Raw genomic sequence first — 19,627 nt, 5'->3', positions numbered from 1 at the left:
AACACATGCCCAGCTAAGCAAACAACTTACAGAGGAAAAAGAAAATGATTAAAAGGTCCTTTTACATACAAATGACGATTAAATTGTTAATGGCCATTAAATCCATTAACACTTTATGCAAATACATCGCTGAATCTTTCACTCTTTCAGACGTTTGAAAGATTATCTTTGCGTGTAAAGGGACCTTTAGATCGAGCAATTTGCACCATAATTGTGCAGTGTGAACACATGCAGTGGAAGAACGAGCAGTGAAAAATTACTGATCGGATTTTTCATGCAGATTAAATCATTGTCTATGAACTGTGTGTTTACTGTGAATGGAGGTGGGCAGACAGAACGATCCCTGTCCCACTTCACCTCAATTTACTGAGCAACGACATCTATATGAAAGTACATGAGCAATCATCCCTGGGACAGCTGGCCCATGTAAAAGGAGCTTTAGGCCAATTTGGTATCTTGTAACTCCACAGGATGGAAAAGTGTAGTCTGCTATGCTACTCCATCCGGTTTTGTTTTTTTTAAACCGTACTAGCGTAGATACACCATTCGATGTTTTTTTTCTTATTTTCTACATTGGACGGTAGATTCATATTTAAGACATGAAAACTATGCAGGAAAACATGTGGAATAAAGTAGTAAACAAAAATTGTTAAACCAGAATAGGTTTTATATTGCAGATGCACGGGAGCTAGCATGTGCGGGGACGAGTGTTGGGCATCGTTTGCCCGACATTCATCCAGTCTAAATGGGCCTTAATAACTATGTTATCAGCGCTCCCCACGGACGACTCAGTGGTGCCTCTTATCAGGAACGATGGCTTTTATGCTGAGCTGAACACATTTACACACGGCCTTTATGGCCGAATTTCTGTAAATAAGCCACTACTGAGGACCATGGACAAGAAGAGGGGAATTACCTGGGGCCAAGAAATATAAAGAGTGGACATTAGAGTAGCAGAAATCTATACTTTGGTCTGAGGATTCAAAATTTGAGATTTCCGGTTCCACTTGCCATGCCTTGGTGAGATGCAAAAAAAGGTGAGGGGATGGTTTCTGCATGTGTGGTTCCCATCCTGACGCATGGAGGAGGAGCTGTGAGGGTGCTTTGCTGGTGACACTAGTGGTAATTTATTCTAAATTCTAAAGGCTCACTTAACAAGTATGACTACCACAGCTTAGTGGGACCATCATTTGTTTTGCAACAGGACATGGACACCAAAAACACACCTCCAGGCTATGTGAGGCCTCATACACAAGGGGGAAATTGAACTGCGAAACCCACGCTTGTCACCGACGCGGGCGATTTGCTGCTCAATTTGCCCATGGATATACATGGAGATTCCTCTGCTCCACGCACATATGTAGATTTTATTTCTGGACACAATGTGCCGAAAATAAAAACGCAGCATGGTCTATTTTAGAGCGGGCCCAACACCGACGTCTTCCTTTGAAGTCAATGAAAGCCGTCCGTCCCACGGCCCTACCGCAATGAACATAGCAGAAGAGTTTGCATCATCGCCTATCGGTGGGGCAGGAAATCTGTACTGCACATGTGCGCTAGCGGCACATCCATAGTACAGAAGAAAAGAAGGAATGACAGGTAAGCTGGGGCGCTGGCAGCAGGCAAGGGCGGATTTCATGCAGGATTTCCCATGCAGAATCAGTGTGTGCCGTGTGCAGGTAGTTTAAGAGCTGTTTGTCTAGGGAGAATTAAAATGAAGTGGTGTGTCAGATGTCATGGCCTCCACAAACACCGGACCTAAACCCAACTGAAATGGCTGAGGATGAGTTGGACTGCAGGGTGAAGGAAAAGCAGCCAACAAGCGCTCAGCATCTTTGGGAACTCCTTCATAACTCTTGGATAACTATTCCAGGCGACAACCTCAGGAAGCTGACTGACAGGATGCCAAGAGTTGGCAAGGCTGTCATCAAAGCCAAATGGGGACAACTTCGAAGAATCTAAAATATAAAACATATTCTGGTTTAACAATTTTTGTTTACTACTTAAATCCATGTGTTCCTTCATGGTTTTCATGTCTTCAATATGAATTTAGAATGTGGAGAATAAAAAATGAAATAAAAACAAGAAAACTATGGAATTAAAAGGTATGTCCAAACTTGTCAGCCTCTTTCTGATAATGGACCTCTATGGACACGTTTAGTGCGTGCGTCGAAAAATGAAACCATCAGACTGCAGGTGTAGGTAAAATTGGCAGAAAATAGATCAGAAGAGCTAGGAAAGGTGATTGTTGCGCCATTCTTCAGCGATGGTTGTTGCTTTACCTATTGCTTCTTATACCATTAATGCCAATTTTAGCTACAAACACAATGCAGTGGTTTCAGGAAGGTCCGGGATCAGACCAAAACCTTACAATTTTATATTTATGAATGGATATAAATATATTTTCATATATTTGAGCATTACTTTCGGAGTCCTGGGTTTCTCATAACAATTTGAGAGCTGAAATCTGATTGGTTATAAACAAGTGCTTCATGTTTGCCCCAGTCGTTGCCATCCATGTGGCCTGTAGATATCGTTACAACAGATTTGGTCCTAAGTGCTCCCTAGCACAAGAGGTGATTTCTGAGGACCTGCAAGGAAGCTTAGCACACAACAAGTCCTGGCATGAGTCATAACTTCCCTGGTAAATGGCAGCAGATGCACAGTTAAAGCATACAAAAGGGTGATGAGGGGGATGTGGGAATGTGCAAAATCTCTTGTATCACGAGTGCCAGGTTGGAAAAAGGAAAGCATCAAGTGGAAAAAATGAAGCGCTTCTGCCAAGGCATGAGCCAATTCCTGACAACCCAATTTCTTGCAGTAACAGTATTTTGTTTTAAATTTTTTAAACATGTTTCGCAATAAGGTTCGTTTCAGCTTTTATATATTTAGAACAGTCTTAGTAAGCAAATAAGTGAATATATCTACGTGCAGTAACACGTTTTTAAAAGGGATTTTACAGTATTAACAAAGGGCTCCAGATGGCAACCAAAATGCTCACCAATGCACCCATGATTTTGCAAATGGCAAAAGGAATCGAGAGTCCTGTTGCCATTGGCGACTAGCTGTGCCATGCTAAAACTTTAAGAGGAAAAAAAAAAGAAAATCAATATCCCCCTCCATCTAGTATATGGAAGGCAAGTCTGCTCAACCTGCCTCTCCTGATCACTGGGTAAAGCGAGGCAGTGAGAAAAATCATCTTCAGCTCGACCAGTATTGAAAAGTATACATAACTCCAGCAGGGGTCCATGGGAACAGCTTTGTCAAACGTGGGACTAAGAAGAACCACAAGTGCTAAAAAGACATTACAGACCCCTGTAAAAGAACAGCAGCTGTGACAAATATAAACAGCATAAAGAAAACCCCGTTTCGGGCTATAAAGCAAAGCGTATTACAGATGTTTGAACAGATTTCCGTTCAGGCTTTTGAGAGTACTTTGTATTGAACAATGTCATGACTTGCACACAAACCCTCAAATACAAAGGAAGCCACTACATTTTTCCATCCCTGCCTCCCTCACCTGATTGCCCATCACGCTCTGAGGTGTCTCCTCTGTATATTGCAGTGACTTCTATGCATTGCATTCCCTGTCTGATGCTTATCAGGCATCATCTTGATGCTGAGATTTTTACTTTTACATTAAGCCCATGATGCATCAGCACAGCATTAGCTAAAGACTATACCATTGCTGCCTGCTGGGTGGGCAGTTTAAATATTATTATCTTCTATATTCACCTAAATAAGCTACAGAAGACCATAGGTATACAATCAGGAGGATGAGATGTGAACAGAAGCTGTATAATCATCATCTGTAACTGTGATTTTACTCTGTGACCCCCTCTAAGCAGTTTCTGTGGTAGGGTTCATGTAATAACATAAAACAGATAGAGAAACTGGCTAGAAACCTAACACATAACCCCAAGTAAATCTGAGCTGGTCAGAATCACATGATCCACCTGATGAGAAAGAGGCCAGGAGTTTCAGACAGAAAGCAATAGCTAACCAAGGTAACACTAGCTCACTTATTTATACTGGGTGACTAGCTATATAATGAATGAGAAAAAAATCCACTGCAGTGGCCCATCAAGTTTTGGAAAGAAATATGGAGGTAAAAAGCCAGGCCTCCTACTGGGTCCTCTCTTATATTTACTTTGTATGGAGAATGATAAAAGGCCAGGTCTCAAAGGATGTAGAAAGACTTATCAACCCCACATTCTTCTCCCCCTTTAAGTACTGGACTTTTTGTAATCCTCTTAAGAAGGGTGTATACTGCTCATATCATCTTCATCCTTCTTTTTCCGGTAGGCAGAGAACAATTCTGTGTACTCCTCCCAACGTCCATGTGAGGTTCACTAAATACTAACGGCCACCTGTCTGAGTGAATGTGTGAGTTACATGTGATTATGTCACCATCATGTGAACAGTCACCGAGGCTCTGAGCTCCGTGCCCTTATCACATGACGGTGATGTCATTACAGGTCCTAAAACATGCAGAGCCTGACAGCAGCCGTGTGCTTACCATACCTGTGATGACGTCACAGTGGCGTGATTAGGGGCGGAGCTCAGAGTCCTGGTGACTGATCACATGGCGGTGACATCATCATAGGTCCTGTAAGCACACGGCTGCTGTCCAGCTCTGCTGGTTTAGGACCTTTGACCAACTCCAATCCATTTAACTATAATATATTAGTAAGTGGCGCATTGCGCTACCAGAAACACTGGTGCTAGTATCTATGGTATTGGCAGTGTGGACCAGTCAGGTAACTGCATCAGAGGATAGTACTGCTATCAGTCACCACCACATCCTATATTAAAAACTGTATATTAGTAAAAGGGTAGTCTGAGGTCAGTAAAAAGCTTGTCACTATTGTCCATGGTCTCTGCCAGTTAGTGCAGCTCAGACCTATTCACCTACACCTAAACTGCAATACCCGACATACAGCATAATAGGTATAGTTAGATTTTTGAAAAAATAGAAAACCATTTTTCATTATCTCAGAAATCTCTACATCTTAAACCATCACTAATATGATAAAAGATAAAACTGTTCCCCAAAAATATTAGTAAGGATGTCCAAGATCCCAGTGATTGGTGAAATGCTTCCTGGGGTCCTTGCGCCTTTGCCTGTATAGGGTCCTAATATTTCTAATAATGGCCATGAGCAGGACAAAATACACAATTTTCCTGGAGCGTTTCACAGAGGTTGTTATAGTATAATAATATAGACAAGGCAGTTACTGAAATTCCCACTACATAGGGTACGCGCCTGTTATTCTATAATTCATGGGTCTATTATTGCAATTAAGTCACAAGTATGCCGTATATAGCATACGTACACAACAGCATGCAATTTGCATTGTTTGGAGTGCTCTAGACTGGAACTATAATACTATGCAATTCAACTTCTAACGCACTGCGATTGGCTAACCACACAACTATAAACTTTAACGCATATTTGGTGGATACTAGAATTAATCAAACTCAAGACATTTAGGAGTACATAGAAAGTTTCCCAAAATTAACTGGGCAACTAGAATGCTTTTAGACGAAGCGATTTATTGTTCGAACAAGCGAACAATGACAGAGTTCTCTCGTGCAACCTGTTTATACAGGTAGATAAATTGTTCACTCGCAAATTGTTCAGTCATTCACATTCACTAAACCAGTGAATGAACAACTGAATGTTCGGTATTTAAACCCAAGGTTCCGCAGAGAGGGTACAGGAATTTGGGATTGTCACCCTTTCTCGACAACCTGATTGGAGCTTGGATTAGCCAAGCTGCGGCGTCGGGACTGATCAACAAACCGAGCCCTCAAACCCCTTTGGTGGGTAACCCAGGTGTTATGACCCTTTTTTGAGGCTCTTCCCTGACAGCTAGAATAGCAGACCCAGTTCCTTGCGTGCGTGACATAGTTATGGATACAGGCATTAAGTCCCTGCAGGAGATATTGGAGGTGGGAGACCCCCCGACTGGGGCGTGGTACCAGTACCTACAACTCTACCACTATATAAGGTCCCTTGGAAGCGTTTAACTTTCTGAACATTCCATAACTTCCTTTGAGAAACTCTCTCTCTCAACCCCGGAGAGATTGTCTACAATCTCTGCGTTGTACCAGCTACTCATGGAAAGTGATACCCAGGGGGGAAGTTGGACAATAGAACAAAGTCGGGGACAGGAGCTGGGCGGTGAGCCCTCGGAGGAGTCATGGAGGAAGGCCTATGTGTTGACACACAAAATGAACGTGTCCAGTAGGATGCAAGAACTTAATTATAAAATACTGACAAGATGGTATAAAACCCTGGCTGGGATAGCCAGAATTTACCCCCAGTACCCGGATACATGTTGGAGATGCCTCCAGGAAAAGGGACCTTTCTACACCTTTGGTGGTCCTGTCCATTGGTCCAGTTCCTGTGGCAGGAGGTTGGGGCTCTGTAAACCGTGGTGTGTAAAAGTCCAATTAATAGCACCTCTGAGATAGCACTGCTGTCAATGATCCCAGGCTTGTTGACGTGAACCAAGGGATCACTGTTGAGATTTTTTATTCTGGCCATAAGGCAAATTATTCCTAGGAAGTGGAGGTCGACTGTTGCTCCATCGAGACTGATGTGGCTGGAGTCCCTAGACAACCTAAGATATATGGAAGAGCTTTGTGTGAAAGTTGAGCTGGGATACACTAAATTTTATGCAATTTGGGCTGTCTGGATTCAGTTCTGGAACTGAATATGTGGCTCGCCAATGGGGCCGTCCCTCACTGATTGTTACGTAGAGACATGGTTTACCTACTGCATCAGAAATGACCCATTATGATTGAGCAAACCCAGTGTAGACCGATATTACACCCCGATAACCCGAGGCCCCCTTCACCCTTCCTGATCTCCTTATATCTATTTCTTTGCTTTCTCTTGGTCTCCCCGACTTGGGGGGATTATTATTTTATTATGGGTTATTAATAATGCTGAAAGGCTGCATAAAGCAAATATTTCAGATGATTACACGTTTAGGACAGATTGTGCCACAACTGCTTCTTGGAATAGTCTTTTGTAATCGTATGAATGTTTTGAAACTGCAGCTTAAATAAAATCCTTTTGAACCATAAACCCAACGTTCTGCAAACGAATCAACAATGATTTTAAGGTTTTCAAATTATCGTTCATTGTTCGATTGATGGCCATGTTTACACTGAACAATTATCGTTCAAACTGAACGGTCCGGCGATTTTCTGGAATGATATCATGTGTAAGAGCTCCTCAATACGAGAGCACGACCAAGTAGTGTACCAGTATTAATCTTTTGGAACGTCCACCATATTCACTGTATCACACTTTACTGATGTTGGAAGAAAGGATTTGGTGATTAGAGACTATAACGACAGCAAGAAAGTCATTCTTTGTATAGGTTGTGCATTTAGTATTCAATTCCGTATTGAAATAACTGCTATGGGTAATTATATAGAAGCATATATAAATGTGTACACTCCGTAATTATTTCAAAAGACATGACTCCATTTTGCTGTATTTGTCTCCCTTTTGTTTCTTCAGAGCTTCCAGTTCTCTCCTACTTGAAGAGGCCCTATTGAGTCCGTCAATGGAGCCTTTCTAAGCCCTCTGTACTGTTGTTATGGAAACTTTACAGAGTGGGATTGCAATGTTTTCAAGGAAGCTGAACATGATGATGTCTTGGAAGAAGTATCAGTGATACCATAAAGCTGAAGCTGCCCCCCCCATGTGCTTTAGGCTTACAATGTGGCATCACAGGCAACATAAGGTTCCTGCAATGTATTTCACATTTAGACTAGGGCTACATGGCGACTCTGGTAGCCCTGCGATCTCCTAATCTAATAGAAGCGTCACACGGCGACTGGCAATTCGCAGGTCACAGCTACTTGCAAGAAGCCCAATCTCCCTGGATTTTTTCGTAATGTATGGGTCACAATCAGTGTCACTTGCGAGTCACATCGCAACACGTTACCGTCTATAAGATTAGGAGATTGCAGGGTTGCCCTGTAAAGTTTGGTCACTTAAACTGGCCTGCGGCCATGTGGCCCCAATCCAAAATAATCATCAGTGACAAAAAACAGAATACAAATTCTGTAAGACTGCAATACACTAAAATAGTCAGATCCTATATAATAAAGAAATGCACGTGACATAAGAAGTAATACCACCGAGGACCAACATAGAAGAGGCTATTCATGTAGACATTATGAAGGACACCATGGCCAACAACAAAGAGGAGTGAATTACTACACCTTCTTTCATGTAACTAAGTATATCTTCTTCATGGTCGGTCAGGAGATTCAAGCCACAAACTAACCCACTTCCAGTCACTATACCCCTTTTGTAAAAGGGGAGCGATTACTTGACAGCTGTGGGGAATTATTGTTTTTTCTGTCAGATTATTCTGTCAGATGGCAAAAGATCTAAAGCAGGGGTAGTTGACGTTAAGGGGGCACAATCTGAGATTAGTTGGGGGACAAAAATCTGAGGCAAATTGAGAGAAAATCTTATTTTTACAGAAAGAGTAGTAGATACTTGGAAGGAACTTCCAGCAGACGTGGGAGGCAAATCAACAGGAAATGAATTGAAGCAGCCTGGGCTAAGTATATATTCATCTTAAGAGACCAGACAATTTTCTGGGATTTTATCCATGTGGTGTTTTTATTGCTCTATTTCGTTCCTCAGCTACCAAAATTTTTTTGCTGCAGTTTTTCTGTGTAACATATAGGGATTTGTTTACTTTTTTTGCCGCGTTTAAATTTTATTGGGGGTAAAAAGCTAACAAAAAAATGTGTAATAGTTTATTTTTAAAATGTGCAGATTTATGCTAAAATAAAGTATGGGTGCCACCTTTTGTTTTGGACATTTTGATATATAATTGGCAAAGTTTTGGATTACAGGGCGCATATGGCAACAAGTTTGGTTGGCGTCGGCTGTGGGGGGTTTTTTTTACAGTATATATTTTTATTTTATTCTTAAAATTTTTTTTTTACTTATTTTTGTAAACATTTTTTTTTTAACAATCTATATCTCCCATGATGCCATATAACACCTCTGGGGGACATTCACATTGTTTCCCCGGGTTGAATAGTAGAAGTAATGATTGCACTTTTTAATACATAGCACTCATTCAGCACTATGTAGCTGGGAAAGGACAAGGCAGAAGGGGCTAAAAAACGCTTCTCAGCTGTGACTAACAGCTGAGGACCCGACCTGCTCCTGCTTGACTGCACAGGAGCAGAGGCTTTAATCCTGCGCCATACATCTACTATCAGCTGGGATTAAAGCCCAGGACCAAGCGCCGTATATATTTACCACGCTTGGTTCTTAGGGGGTTAATAAGATCGAGATCTGCTGCTATATTTCAGAGAGTACTTAAAGATCCACTGTATTTTTAGTTAAAGGAATATTCACATCTAGGACTTTTACGGCACAGGATATAAAAGTGTAATAAATGTGGCTTGCGCACCTATCTTGACCTTACCACTCCTTGCCCAGCTTAATGCAGTGGCCAGGACTTGCAGAAAAAGCCAAGCATGGATATGCCATAAACCTCCCCGATGGGAATACCCCCGTAAGTGCACAAACTCTACTAGTATAAAAACTGGATTCATCTTCTGATATCTCTTCTCAGTCCTCAGCTTCTAATATCGGACAGTTACAAGATATACAACAATTCTGTGCAGGAAAGTGCTGTATTATAAAACTTTCTGAAGTACCAGATAAACTCGTTTCTTTTCAATGCCAGCTCTTTTTAGCAGAATACCCAGTAAACCTTTTACTCTCTACGATCCAGCCACTGTGTAACCCACGATGGCATAGGCACCACTGAAACTAAATGTAAAGCAATTACAAAGAGACGATGGATACTTACTTAGCTCTTCTCGATGTCGCTCAGTCTCTGCAAAGTACTGGCGCAACTCCTCAGTTATCTCCATGTTGCTCATGTCACATTCTATCCCTCCTTCATCAGAATCTGTGGACACGGGCGCTTCTTGCTCCATCTCAGTCTCCTCTTCCTGAGAGCACGATACCTTTAAACAGGGGCGAACCCTGCGTGGCGGCACGGCCTGTTTCTGCGGCCTGGCATAGCAGGATGGATAAGAGGACTGCCTTCCTTCCCAATCGGTGTAACGAGTATTAGGAAAGGTTTCCGCCAGGTACCAGGGGGGATAACACATAGATGCCACGGCCATCCTGTATGCCCTCTTATGCCTGTATAGCCACTGCATTGCTTGACTGTAATGCTTCCAGTACCTGGAATATACCCGGCCAGCATACCAAGGTTCAGCTGGTTGAAGGTGTACGCTAGCCTGCGGATAAAGGGATGACAATTACAGAAGTGGTTTGTAACACGTCGCTAGCAATCTCTGTAAACCCCAACCAACTTTGTAAAAAAAAGACCCTTTAATCGATGGCAGAATAAAAAGTGTTGGAATGACAACGTTGATAAGATGGCATAGCAGTGACACTGTATTAGTCTGTGAGCAGGCAATGCTCCAATGGTCTCATACATGCGACTGCAATGACGTCACATACGATGTTCATGCGGCTGATGCAGCTAATCACTGGTCTCAGCGGCCATATAACACACATGGAAGCGCGAGCCAGTGAGTCTACACTCTTCACACCAGCAACTACTTCTGAAGGTTGTAGTGTGCACTCCTTCCTGCAAATAACTAGGTTACACGGGACAGTTGTTGGGTGTTTAATCCCCTTACTGACGGAGCTTTTTTTGCTTTTTTCTATTTTCGTTTTTTCCTCCCCCTTTTAAAAATATCGTAACTCCTTTATTTATCCATCGATCTAACTGTATAAGGACTTGTTTTTTGCAGGACGAGTTGTATTTTTCAACTGTACTATTTAATGTACCATATAATGTACTGAAAAACTTTTAAAAAATTGTAAGTGCAGAGAAATGGAAAAAAAACACGACATTCCACCATCTTTCTGTGTGTTTCTATGGTGCACAAACGGCAACAATGATAACTTTATTCTATGGGTCAGTACGATTACTACGATACCAAACTTATAGTTTTTTTTTTTGCTGTATTACTTGTATTTTTTAAAGATATGCAATTTTTAAAAATTATTTCATGTCTACATGTTTTGCACACAATGACTATTTTTCCATCAACATAGTTATGTGGGGGCTCATTTTGTGCGTTCTGTAAATTCCGCTGGTACCATTTTTGAATAAAAAACGGCCTTTCTGATCGCTTTTTATTACATTTTTTCTTGGAGGCAGGGTGACCAAAAAAGCACATTTCTGGCGTTCTTTATTTTTTCGAACAGGGTTCACTGTGCATGCTAAATAATGCATTACTTTGATATATTGGAATTTTACAGACGCAGTTATCCCAAATATGTATTTTTGTTCTATTATTTAGATTCTTTTATTGCAAATATGGCAAAAGGGTTTTTGTTTTTTTTACTTTACTTTATTTTATTTATTAAATAATAAATTAGTAAAACTTTATTGTTCTTATTTTTACATTTTCTTTTAGTCCTCCTAGGGGACCACAGCTAGCGGTGCTTTGATCGCTCCGGCAGTATGATGTAATTCAATAGCACACAGGTATGACTTGATAGGCATTCTGCCAAGACAGCCCTGGGGCCTTTCAGAAGGCCCCTAGCTGCCTAGCAACCGCACAGGGTCCACGCGGTCTTATCGCGGGACACTATACGGGCCCCCTGAACGCTAGGTGCTGGCTGTTCTTACAGCGGACTCCCGGCGGCAGCAGTTCTGATGAGCCCCGCACTGCTCCTCGGAACTATTAACACTTTAAATACCGCTGTCACCGGTATTTAGAGAGTTAACAGTTCCGACGAGCGGCGCGGCTCGTCGGAACTACTGCCGCCGGGTGTCCTCTGTAAGAACAGCCAGCACTCGACGTTGTATGGAGCGGGATCCACCTGCGATCCCGCTCCATACAAACATTTGTTCGGACTTGCGAACAGGCTACTGGAACGGAACCGGTTTGCAAATAGGGGACCATCTGGCCCCCAAGTGCCTAGCAACCGCACAGAGTCCCGCTATCTGACCGGACAGGCTTTTATCAGACTTGATAGAAGCCTGCCCGGTCCCTGCACAGTATGATGTAATGCCATAGCATTACATCATACTGTGCAGGACAGATAGTTCGTATCTCGAACATTCACAAGTAGGGGACCGTGTGTGTGTGTATCTCTCTCACTCTCTATATATATACACATTTAGTGGCAGAAATATTTGTAACAAATTGGCCTCGTGTGAGAAATTCTCTAGCAAACATTTCATTATAAATAATTAGATATTCGGCAAAAGCTAATGCCCTACAGATGTAGCAGCTCTCTGGAGCCGGCTTCCTTAGCTCGGCAGATGTCAGACACTAGATTTTGTAGAACGTGTCAAACTTGTAAGAAAGAGACATTTTCTCAAAGAGCGAAGGATAATTTTAGCTTCCCATACATTCATGCGAACCAAAAAGCCAAAGCAAACATCCTACATAACACTTGGGAATGCTCTGAAAACCCCAAAACACATCTGCTTCAGCAGCTGTCCAGCAGTGTTACACGTATATGAAGACAAATGTGTACGAACGACTAAAGCACTACAGAATGTATATAAGAGCACTATACATGACTAAATAATGACATATGGAGAGATATGAAGAACAGCCTTAGAGATTACAGATGTAGCGGCTGTTCACACGGGAGGATGGGAGACATGTGGGCTGTGGGAAAACTCTACTTCCTGCTGTCCATGGATCCGGACGCTGAAACCTCCACCCCCAGCCCAATAAAGTCAGCATCCTCTCATGGGTCTTAAAGGGTAGGAAGCTAAAGTATCATTTGTGATGCAAACACAACTATAAAATCCATATGGTGATTACTGGGCATTGGTTGAAGTATTCTATGGGAAACAGATCATCCTTAGGCCGCTCGCACACGGATGGGTCGGACTCTGCTTGCTGGAGCCTGCAGTGGAATTCGGCTCTGACCACAACCGGCGACCCCGTGTGGCTGTTTCTTTACTGCAGACGACCGCAGACGCTCACCGTCGGTCATGTGCAGTAGAGATTTTTTAAAAATATATATTTGTAATTCCTGCGCTGTCACTAGCCAAGACGCAAGTACCCATTGTACAAGCGCGGATTCGGCAATACAAATCCGGTTGTGGGAGACCAGTCTTACACGGCATCCACAAGATGGGCTCGGACCACGTGCTGCTCTCATAATACAGGGGAACCACGTTTCTTTTCCTTGCATTTAACCATTTAATGTCTGTCATCAAACAAGTGCACGACTCTACTTCCATTTCCTTCTTTAACTCATGCTTCCAGTTCTAGAAAACTAGTTAGAGGTCATCAATAGTTAGAATTTAGGGGGTAGAGTGTCATGCCCATCCAGATTATCTTGCTTTCTTTCAAGAAAGTTAATAACACTCAGTCAATCTCCAGATCTCCCGAATCTAGCCAAGACCAGCTGAAAGGAGGCTAAGAGGAATGGTGCTCTGCATAGAAACATAGTATTACACAAAGAAATAGGAATGAATGGACATCCGAGTAATAGGTCAGGTCGGGTCTGTCAAAGTGGGAGCTCTTAGCAACTCTTCACACGGAGGACCCCCATAATGTAAAAGACAAATCTTTGAATCTGCATTGTAGATACATTCAAAAACCACTTCTATACCTCTACATAATGTATTTTACTCATTTTACATTGATACATGAAACGGATCCATCAATGATGGATATGTTATAAATGTCTGATAAATGAGTGTTTCAGATATGGTACTAGCACCTATGGGGAGAACAGGGGAGAGGATCTGATTACCCCTGGTCACCAATTATCAGCTGCTACAGTTTCCAAGCAGTTCAATGGAGATGGCCATAAGCAAGCAGAGTCTAGGAATAGGCAATCACTGAATGGCAGGGGTACAGCAGGCGGATGCCACACCTACCAAACACCTACTGTGGACATAACAGAAATGCTTTAAAATGTCCATTCAGCTCTTCTAATGTGTCTAAATAGTGTTAGTAAATAGCTATATTCTTGAAAATGACAAGCTTGCAGCATTTTTCCATAGAGCTTTACGTTGTGCTGCTCCTCTATTATAACTCCTAGAAATATATGAAAAAATTGAAGGGGTGTGTGTGGGGGGTGTGTGTGTGTGGGGGGGGGAGGGTCCCTACACAACCTGATACTGTCCAATCAGTGCCCATGATTGTATCACTGTGTTAGGACACACCCCTGTGAAAGGGGGAATGGCAATACCCAATTGTTAGTTTTCAAGAGGAATGGCACAAACCAAATTCATGGGAAAAGATGTTCCAGAATTGTAATTTCATGGGGAACACAAGTATTTAACCAAACATACAAATCCTCCTTTGACCAATTCTTTTTAAGGGTTCCTGCAGACGGCCGGTTCGGATCCCGCTGCGAGAATTCCCGGCTTTTCCTCTGCTCTGCTATGTGCCGGCTGCTGCCAAGCCGCGCATGCGCAGAGCAGAGCCAGCGCGTCAGCTGTGACGTTTCTGCGTGGGCCTCTGTGAGGCCCGCACAGAAATAGGTCATGCCGTGATTTGTTTACCGGGCTAGTTTTCATGCGGTCAAATCGCGGCTCTCTGCATAGGATTGCATTATGTAATGTAATCCTACGACAGCGGGCACGGGCGGAAATTCTGCGGGAAGTCCTGCCGCCGAATTTCCGCCCATGTGCAGGAGGCCTAAGAATGAGACTACATCTTTACTGGAATGGATGACTGTTATAAATACTCACCATGTTTGATGAATTATTTAATCAGTGGTCAGGAAACCTAGGGACAGAAAAAAAAATTAGTGTAAGGTAAATTCTACATTTAATTAAAATTAGGTAGCAACATAAATCTGTACATATGAATTTTTAGCAGTTTTTACTTATTTTACATTTCATTTTCACTCTGGAAATAAATTTTAAAAAAAACGTGCAGCTTAAAATGAAACATGATTGATACACTAGGAACTGGAGGTTCAGCACACGGTGTATCCTCCTTCAATTATTCCTTGTTGTCAACAATTTCCTCAACCAACAAAAAAATAAAAAAGGGTCCATCACTCCTGACAAATAACCTGGACTAGTGGCCAGGGCTGATAGGACAGTATACCTTTTATTCAACTGTATTCAATAACATAGTTAGATACACTATTCCTCAGAATAGCATTCTGCAAGTGAAAACAAACCATGTGAAGATTACATATTATACACACAGCCCCAATTAAAAAAAAGAAACCAATGATTTGGAAATCTCATATAATCATATTTTATTCACAGTAGAACATATAACATCAGAAGGGGAAAGGAAGACATTTTTCCGTTTCATTAAAAAAAAAAAAAAAAACATTTAGAAATTGCTGGCAGCAGCACATCTCAAAAAAGTTGGGACACAGGAATGTCTACCGTTGTGTAGCACGCCCTCTTCTTTTTACAATGGTCTACAATTGTTTGAGAAGTGAGAAGCCCAATTGCTGTAGTTTTGGGACATGAATGTTGTGCCGTTCTTGTCTGATATAGGATTTTAGCTGTTCAGCAATTCTGGGTCGTCCTGGATTTTTCGTTGCATAATGCGCCACGTTCTATATTGGTGAAAGGACTGGACTGCCAACAAGTCACTTCAGCACCCACACTCTTCTTCTGGGAAGCCATGCTGTTGCGATGGATGCAGTACATGGTTTAGCATTGTCTTATTGAAATATGCAAGGCCTTTCCTGAAAATGATGTGGCATTATTGTATCTTGACACCACCAGCAAGTGCTGGTGGAGTCAAGATTGACATGGGGGGGTGACGCATCTGAACGTGATAGGCTGGAGAGGTGTCAGGGCTGCAGGTCTAGGCAGCCCACTAACGTTATCCTACAGCTCCATGGATTTATATTGGAGAGAGTGGCCCCGCTGCAGCGGCAGGTGCAAGGGGCTTTACCGCTGCCCGCACCCCCTTTGTGCTAAAGTGCAAAGTGGGGTCGGCAGCAGGGAGGCCACACTGTGGGAGCACCAGCGCCGCTTCCACAGGTGCCGGATGAGCGGCTGCAAGCAGTCCCCAGTACTAGGTTGCAAACAGTAATGTACCCGGCGGTGACAGAATTTCCCTTCCGCCAGCACACTGTTCAGCGCAGACAGTGTCAGACGGCCAGGGACTTCAAAGAAAACGTTGTGCGCAGGGAAATGGCAGGGCCACAGGGATGCTGCTGACAAGGACTCTCTGCAGAGCACATCACAGCCAACGGCTGCACACGGCTGGAGTGTGGCCACTGCACACTTACAGCTGCGGGCTCCGGAGACTGGCGACAGCCGAACAGCTCTTAACACCGCGGACAGGAGTCCGGGGTGTCCTCACACTGGACATCCACAAAAAGCAGAAATGCGAGGACGGAACAGTGACAGCTGCAAGCTCCGTCCTGAGGCAACAGGCAAAACTCCCATTACAGCGGCCACTGGACATTTACACCTGCGCCCTGCGGGGACAGCGGTGTGAATATCTGCACTCCAGCATCCAATTCAGCACATCACTCCACATAGTACTGTGGCCTAACTGAGCAGTGAGTACGCGGAGCCACAGTGTACATACCACACGCTGGTAAAAGACCTTCAAGCTTCTTCAGGAATGCCGCCAACAAGGAACTAGGGGTGTGACAGGGGCGTTCCTCAATCTAAGCCCTGCCAAACCCCTAGCTTCCTGGTGGCGTCAAGATACAATAATACCAAGCGATGTTATCGGGATGGGGCATATGTTGTTCTAAAAGCTATATACTGCTCAGCATTGATAGTGTCTTTTGAGATGTGTAAGCTGCCCATGCCATAGGCACTAATGCAACCCTATGCCATTAAGCTTTAGAACTCCACACTGATAAGCTGGATAGTCCTCTCCTCTTTTTTTCACATTTTTGATTTATCTTACCATAGAACATTTTGAATGAGCGTTGGCCCATAGAAGATGATGGCATTTCTGCATTGTGTTGATATATGGCTTCTTCTTTCCATGATCCAGCTTTAACTTGCATTTGTGAATTGCATGGCGACCTGTTTTCACAGTGTGAGCTCTGGAAGTATACCTGAGCTCATGCAAAGATTTTCATTTCAGAGTCATGCCAGTTTTTAATGCAGTGCTGTCAGATGGCCCATAGATCCAATATTGACCTTTGGCTTTGTCATTTGTGCACATGAATTTTGTAGATGGTGGGATGTTCAAAGTCTTTACGCTGAGGAACATTCTTCTAAAATAATTTCAAGATTTTTAGATGCAGTTTTTCACAGATTGGTGAACCTCTGACCATCTTTGCTTTTCAGAGACTCTGTCTCTCTAAGGCCCCCTGTCCACGGCTGTCACGGAATATCACCAGTGATAGTCCACTGCAGGGGAACTGGGGGGGGGGAGCTGTCAGTTCTCTGTGGTGAGCCTATCATCTCTGCTCCCCGTGGAAAATCGCGGCATGCCGCGATTTAGATCCCGCGAGTGGAGAATCGCTATGATTCTCCGCTCGTGGACGTCGCTGCTGCGCTTTCCATAGGATTATTGCCATGGGTAACACAATGAACAATCGCCCATGCACGGGCGGCCTAACATTCTTTTTATACACAGTCATGTGATTTAGCTGTTTTCCCTTAGCACCACTTCCTTTTCCAGCTTGTTACTCCTGTCCCACTTTTGTGAGATGTGTTGCTGCCATCAACTTCTAAAGGAGTTAATTTTTTAAAGAAGGAATTGTAAATACATGCCTCCCTTTCACCTTCTGATAGGTGTTATGTATTATTATGAATGAAATATGGTTATATGAGATTTTCAAATCATTGCATTCTTTTTTTCTTTCCATTTTACACAGCATCCAACTTCTTTTGGAATTGGTTTTATGTGCTTATACACTTTTTCTTTTGCCTCAACAAGATTTAGAAAATCAGGAAAAGCCAGAGAAAAGGAAGCCAGTTTGATATAGTGAAGGTCCTAGAGCGCCGTGATTAAAGTGGGCTGCCTGGCAAATGCAAAACAACTTGTCTTGAATACAATACAACTCAATGCTGCAATTGTGTCCAGCTCTGAATAGCACAGACACTGAATTCATTATACATTGTAACTCATCCCAGAAGAGATGACGGCTATTGTGCATCAAGATCAAGGTCTTGCGTAGCACAGGGTACGCTTTATCATGTGTGTCCAGAAACATTACCGCACAAAGAAGTAAATCTCAGATAAGAAATGACCAAAGCATACTGCAAACGACTAGCTTCCCTAGAACGAGAGAACGAAGCCCTGATTCTGCAAATGATTATAACAGCAGCCATAAGATAAATGCACATGTGCAATATGAAGACGGATATACACAGGACTCCTGGAATTATACTTCCATCTACTCTACTCCTAATTCCATCACTACAGCGATTTCTTTGGCTGTCTGCCCTCACATATACTTCTCACCACCGGATCTTGTAACCCGATTCCATATCTAAGTCATTTTATGTCTTTTCATTTATATAGAACATACATATTTTGCAGGACTGTACACAGATTGTCATCATTTACATTGGTCCCTTTCTCCAAATTCACCTATTACTATGCTCTTGAAGTGTGGGAGGAAACCCATGCAACTGTGTGGAGAACGTATAAACTCCATGCAGAGGTTGCCCTTGAGTCGCCTGGATACAAAAGGACTTTTGCTGCAGTAAATACCGTCCATAGCATGCTACGGAAAAAAAAAAACTTTTTCCTGCGCACTTGCTGAAACGAATTGTGGTTTCCGGAAGCGGAGTCATAATCTCAGCATGTTTCATTTTTGCGTGGTTGGCTTCCATTAAAATCAATGGAAGCCGTCCAACCTGCGGCCCGTCCGCAATTCAGATTGCAGAGAGGTCGTGGATTCCACATTATCACCTAGCGATGAGGGAAAAAAAGGATTTATATATTTTAAAAAATCTGTACTGTGCATGTCCAACGGCGAGCCACCGGGTCCATCCACAGTACAGAAAACAAGAGAAATGACAGGTACGCATGAACGCCGCTGCGGGATCCAGCTCTGACGTGTACAGAAAGCCTTGGTCAGATTTAAACCCAGGACCCCATTACTGCAAGGCAATAGTGCTAATGACCATGTATGTTATCAAAGGGCCTTTACCTTCCTTGTATATTCCAGTAATATTACTCCCTCCCTTCTCCCCTCCCATTGCTGGCTGCGGACAAGGGTCTGGGAAGAGGGAGCGTAGCTCCGCCCCCATCCCATCCTCTCCCATTGCAAACAGCCGGAGGGGAGGCAGAAAGTCGGCGAGGTGGAGAACAGTTTAGCAGACCGGCCTAATGGTAGATCGCTACCTTTTTATCATGTGACCAGGGATCTCTCAACAAGGTCACCAATCACTGCTCCAGGCACTCGGAGCATGCGCAGAAGCCAGAATGGTCCATGGAGGATGATCGCCTTGGGGTTCAAACGCGGAGGCCTCCGGGAAGTTGTTTCATCTCCTCTCACCGATCGCATCTGTGAGGGGAGTTGAAGCTTCAACTTTTTTTTTTTTTAAACCTTTACATGATTGCCATTATCCATTGGATAACAGCAATCACGTGACCAGGGACCGCTCACCGTGGCCCCAGTGACATCTCCAGGCTCTCGGCTAGTCCCCCGTGACAT

General features: G+C 43.2%; 1 protein-coding gene across 1 annotated transcript in view; it reads right to left on the bottom strand.

Annotated features, from left to right (window-relative positions):
• GEMIN8 (gem nuclear organelle associated protein 8) overlaps window positions 1–19,627 on the bottom strand; it is a 42,507-nt gene that overhangs the window by 9,481 nt on the left and 13,399 nt on the right. Inside the window, exons 2-3 of the mRNA XM_066578391.1 lie at window positions 14,763–14,799; window positions 9,873–10,311 (exon numbers count right to left, since the gene is read on the bottom strand). Of these exons, the coding sequence (XP_066434488.1) occupies window positions 9,873–10,311; window positions 14,763–14,765 (442 nt within the window). The 5' untranslated portion in view covers window positions 14,766–14,799. The remainder of the gene's footprint in view (window positions 1–9,872; window positions 10,312–14,762; window positions 14,800–19,627) is intronic.

The sequence above is a fragment of the Eleutherodactylus coqui genome, chromosome 1, assembly GCF_035609145.1.
Source record: "Eleutherodactylus coqui strain aEleCoq1 chromosome 1, aEleCoq1.hap1, whole genome shotgun sequence".
In the NCBI taxonomy this organism is placed as follows: Eukaryota; Metazoa; Chordata; class Amphibia; order Anura; family Eleutherodactylidae; genus Eleutherodactylus; species Eleutherodactylus coqui.
Note: the sequence above shows the minus strand (reverse complement) of the source record. Positions and strands in the feature narration are given on the sequence as shown.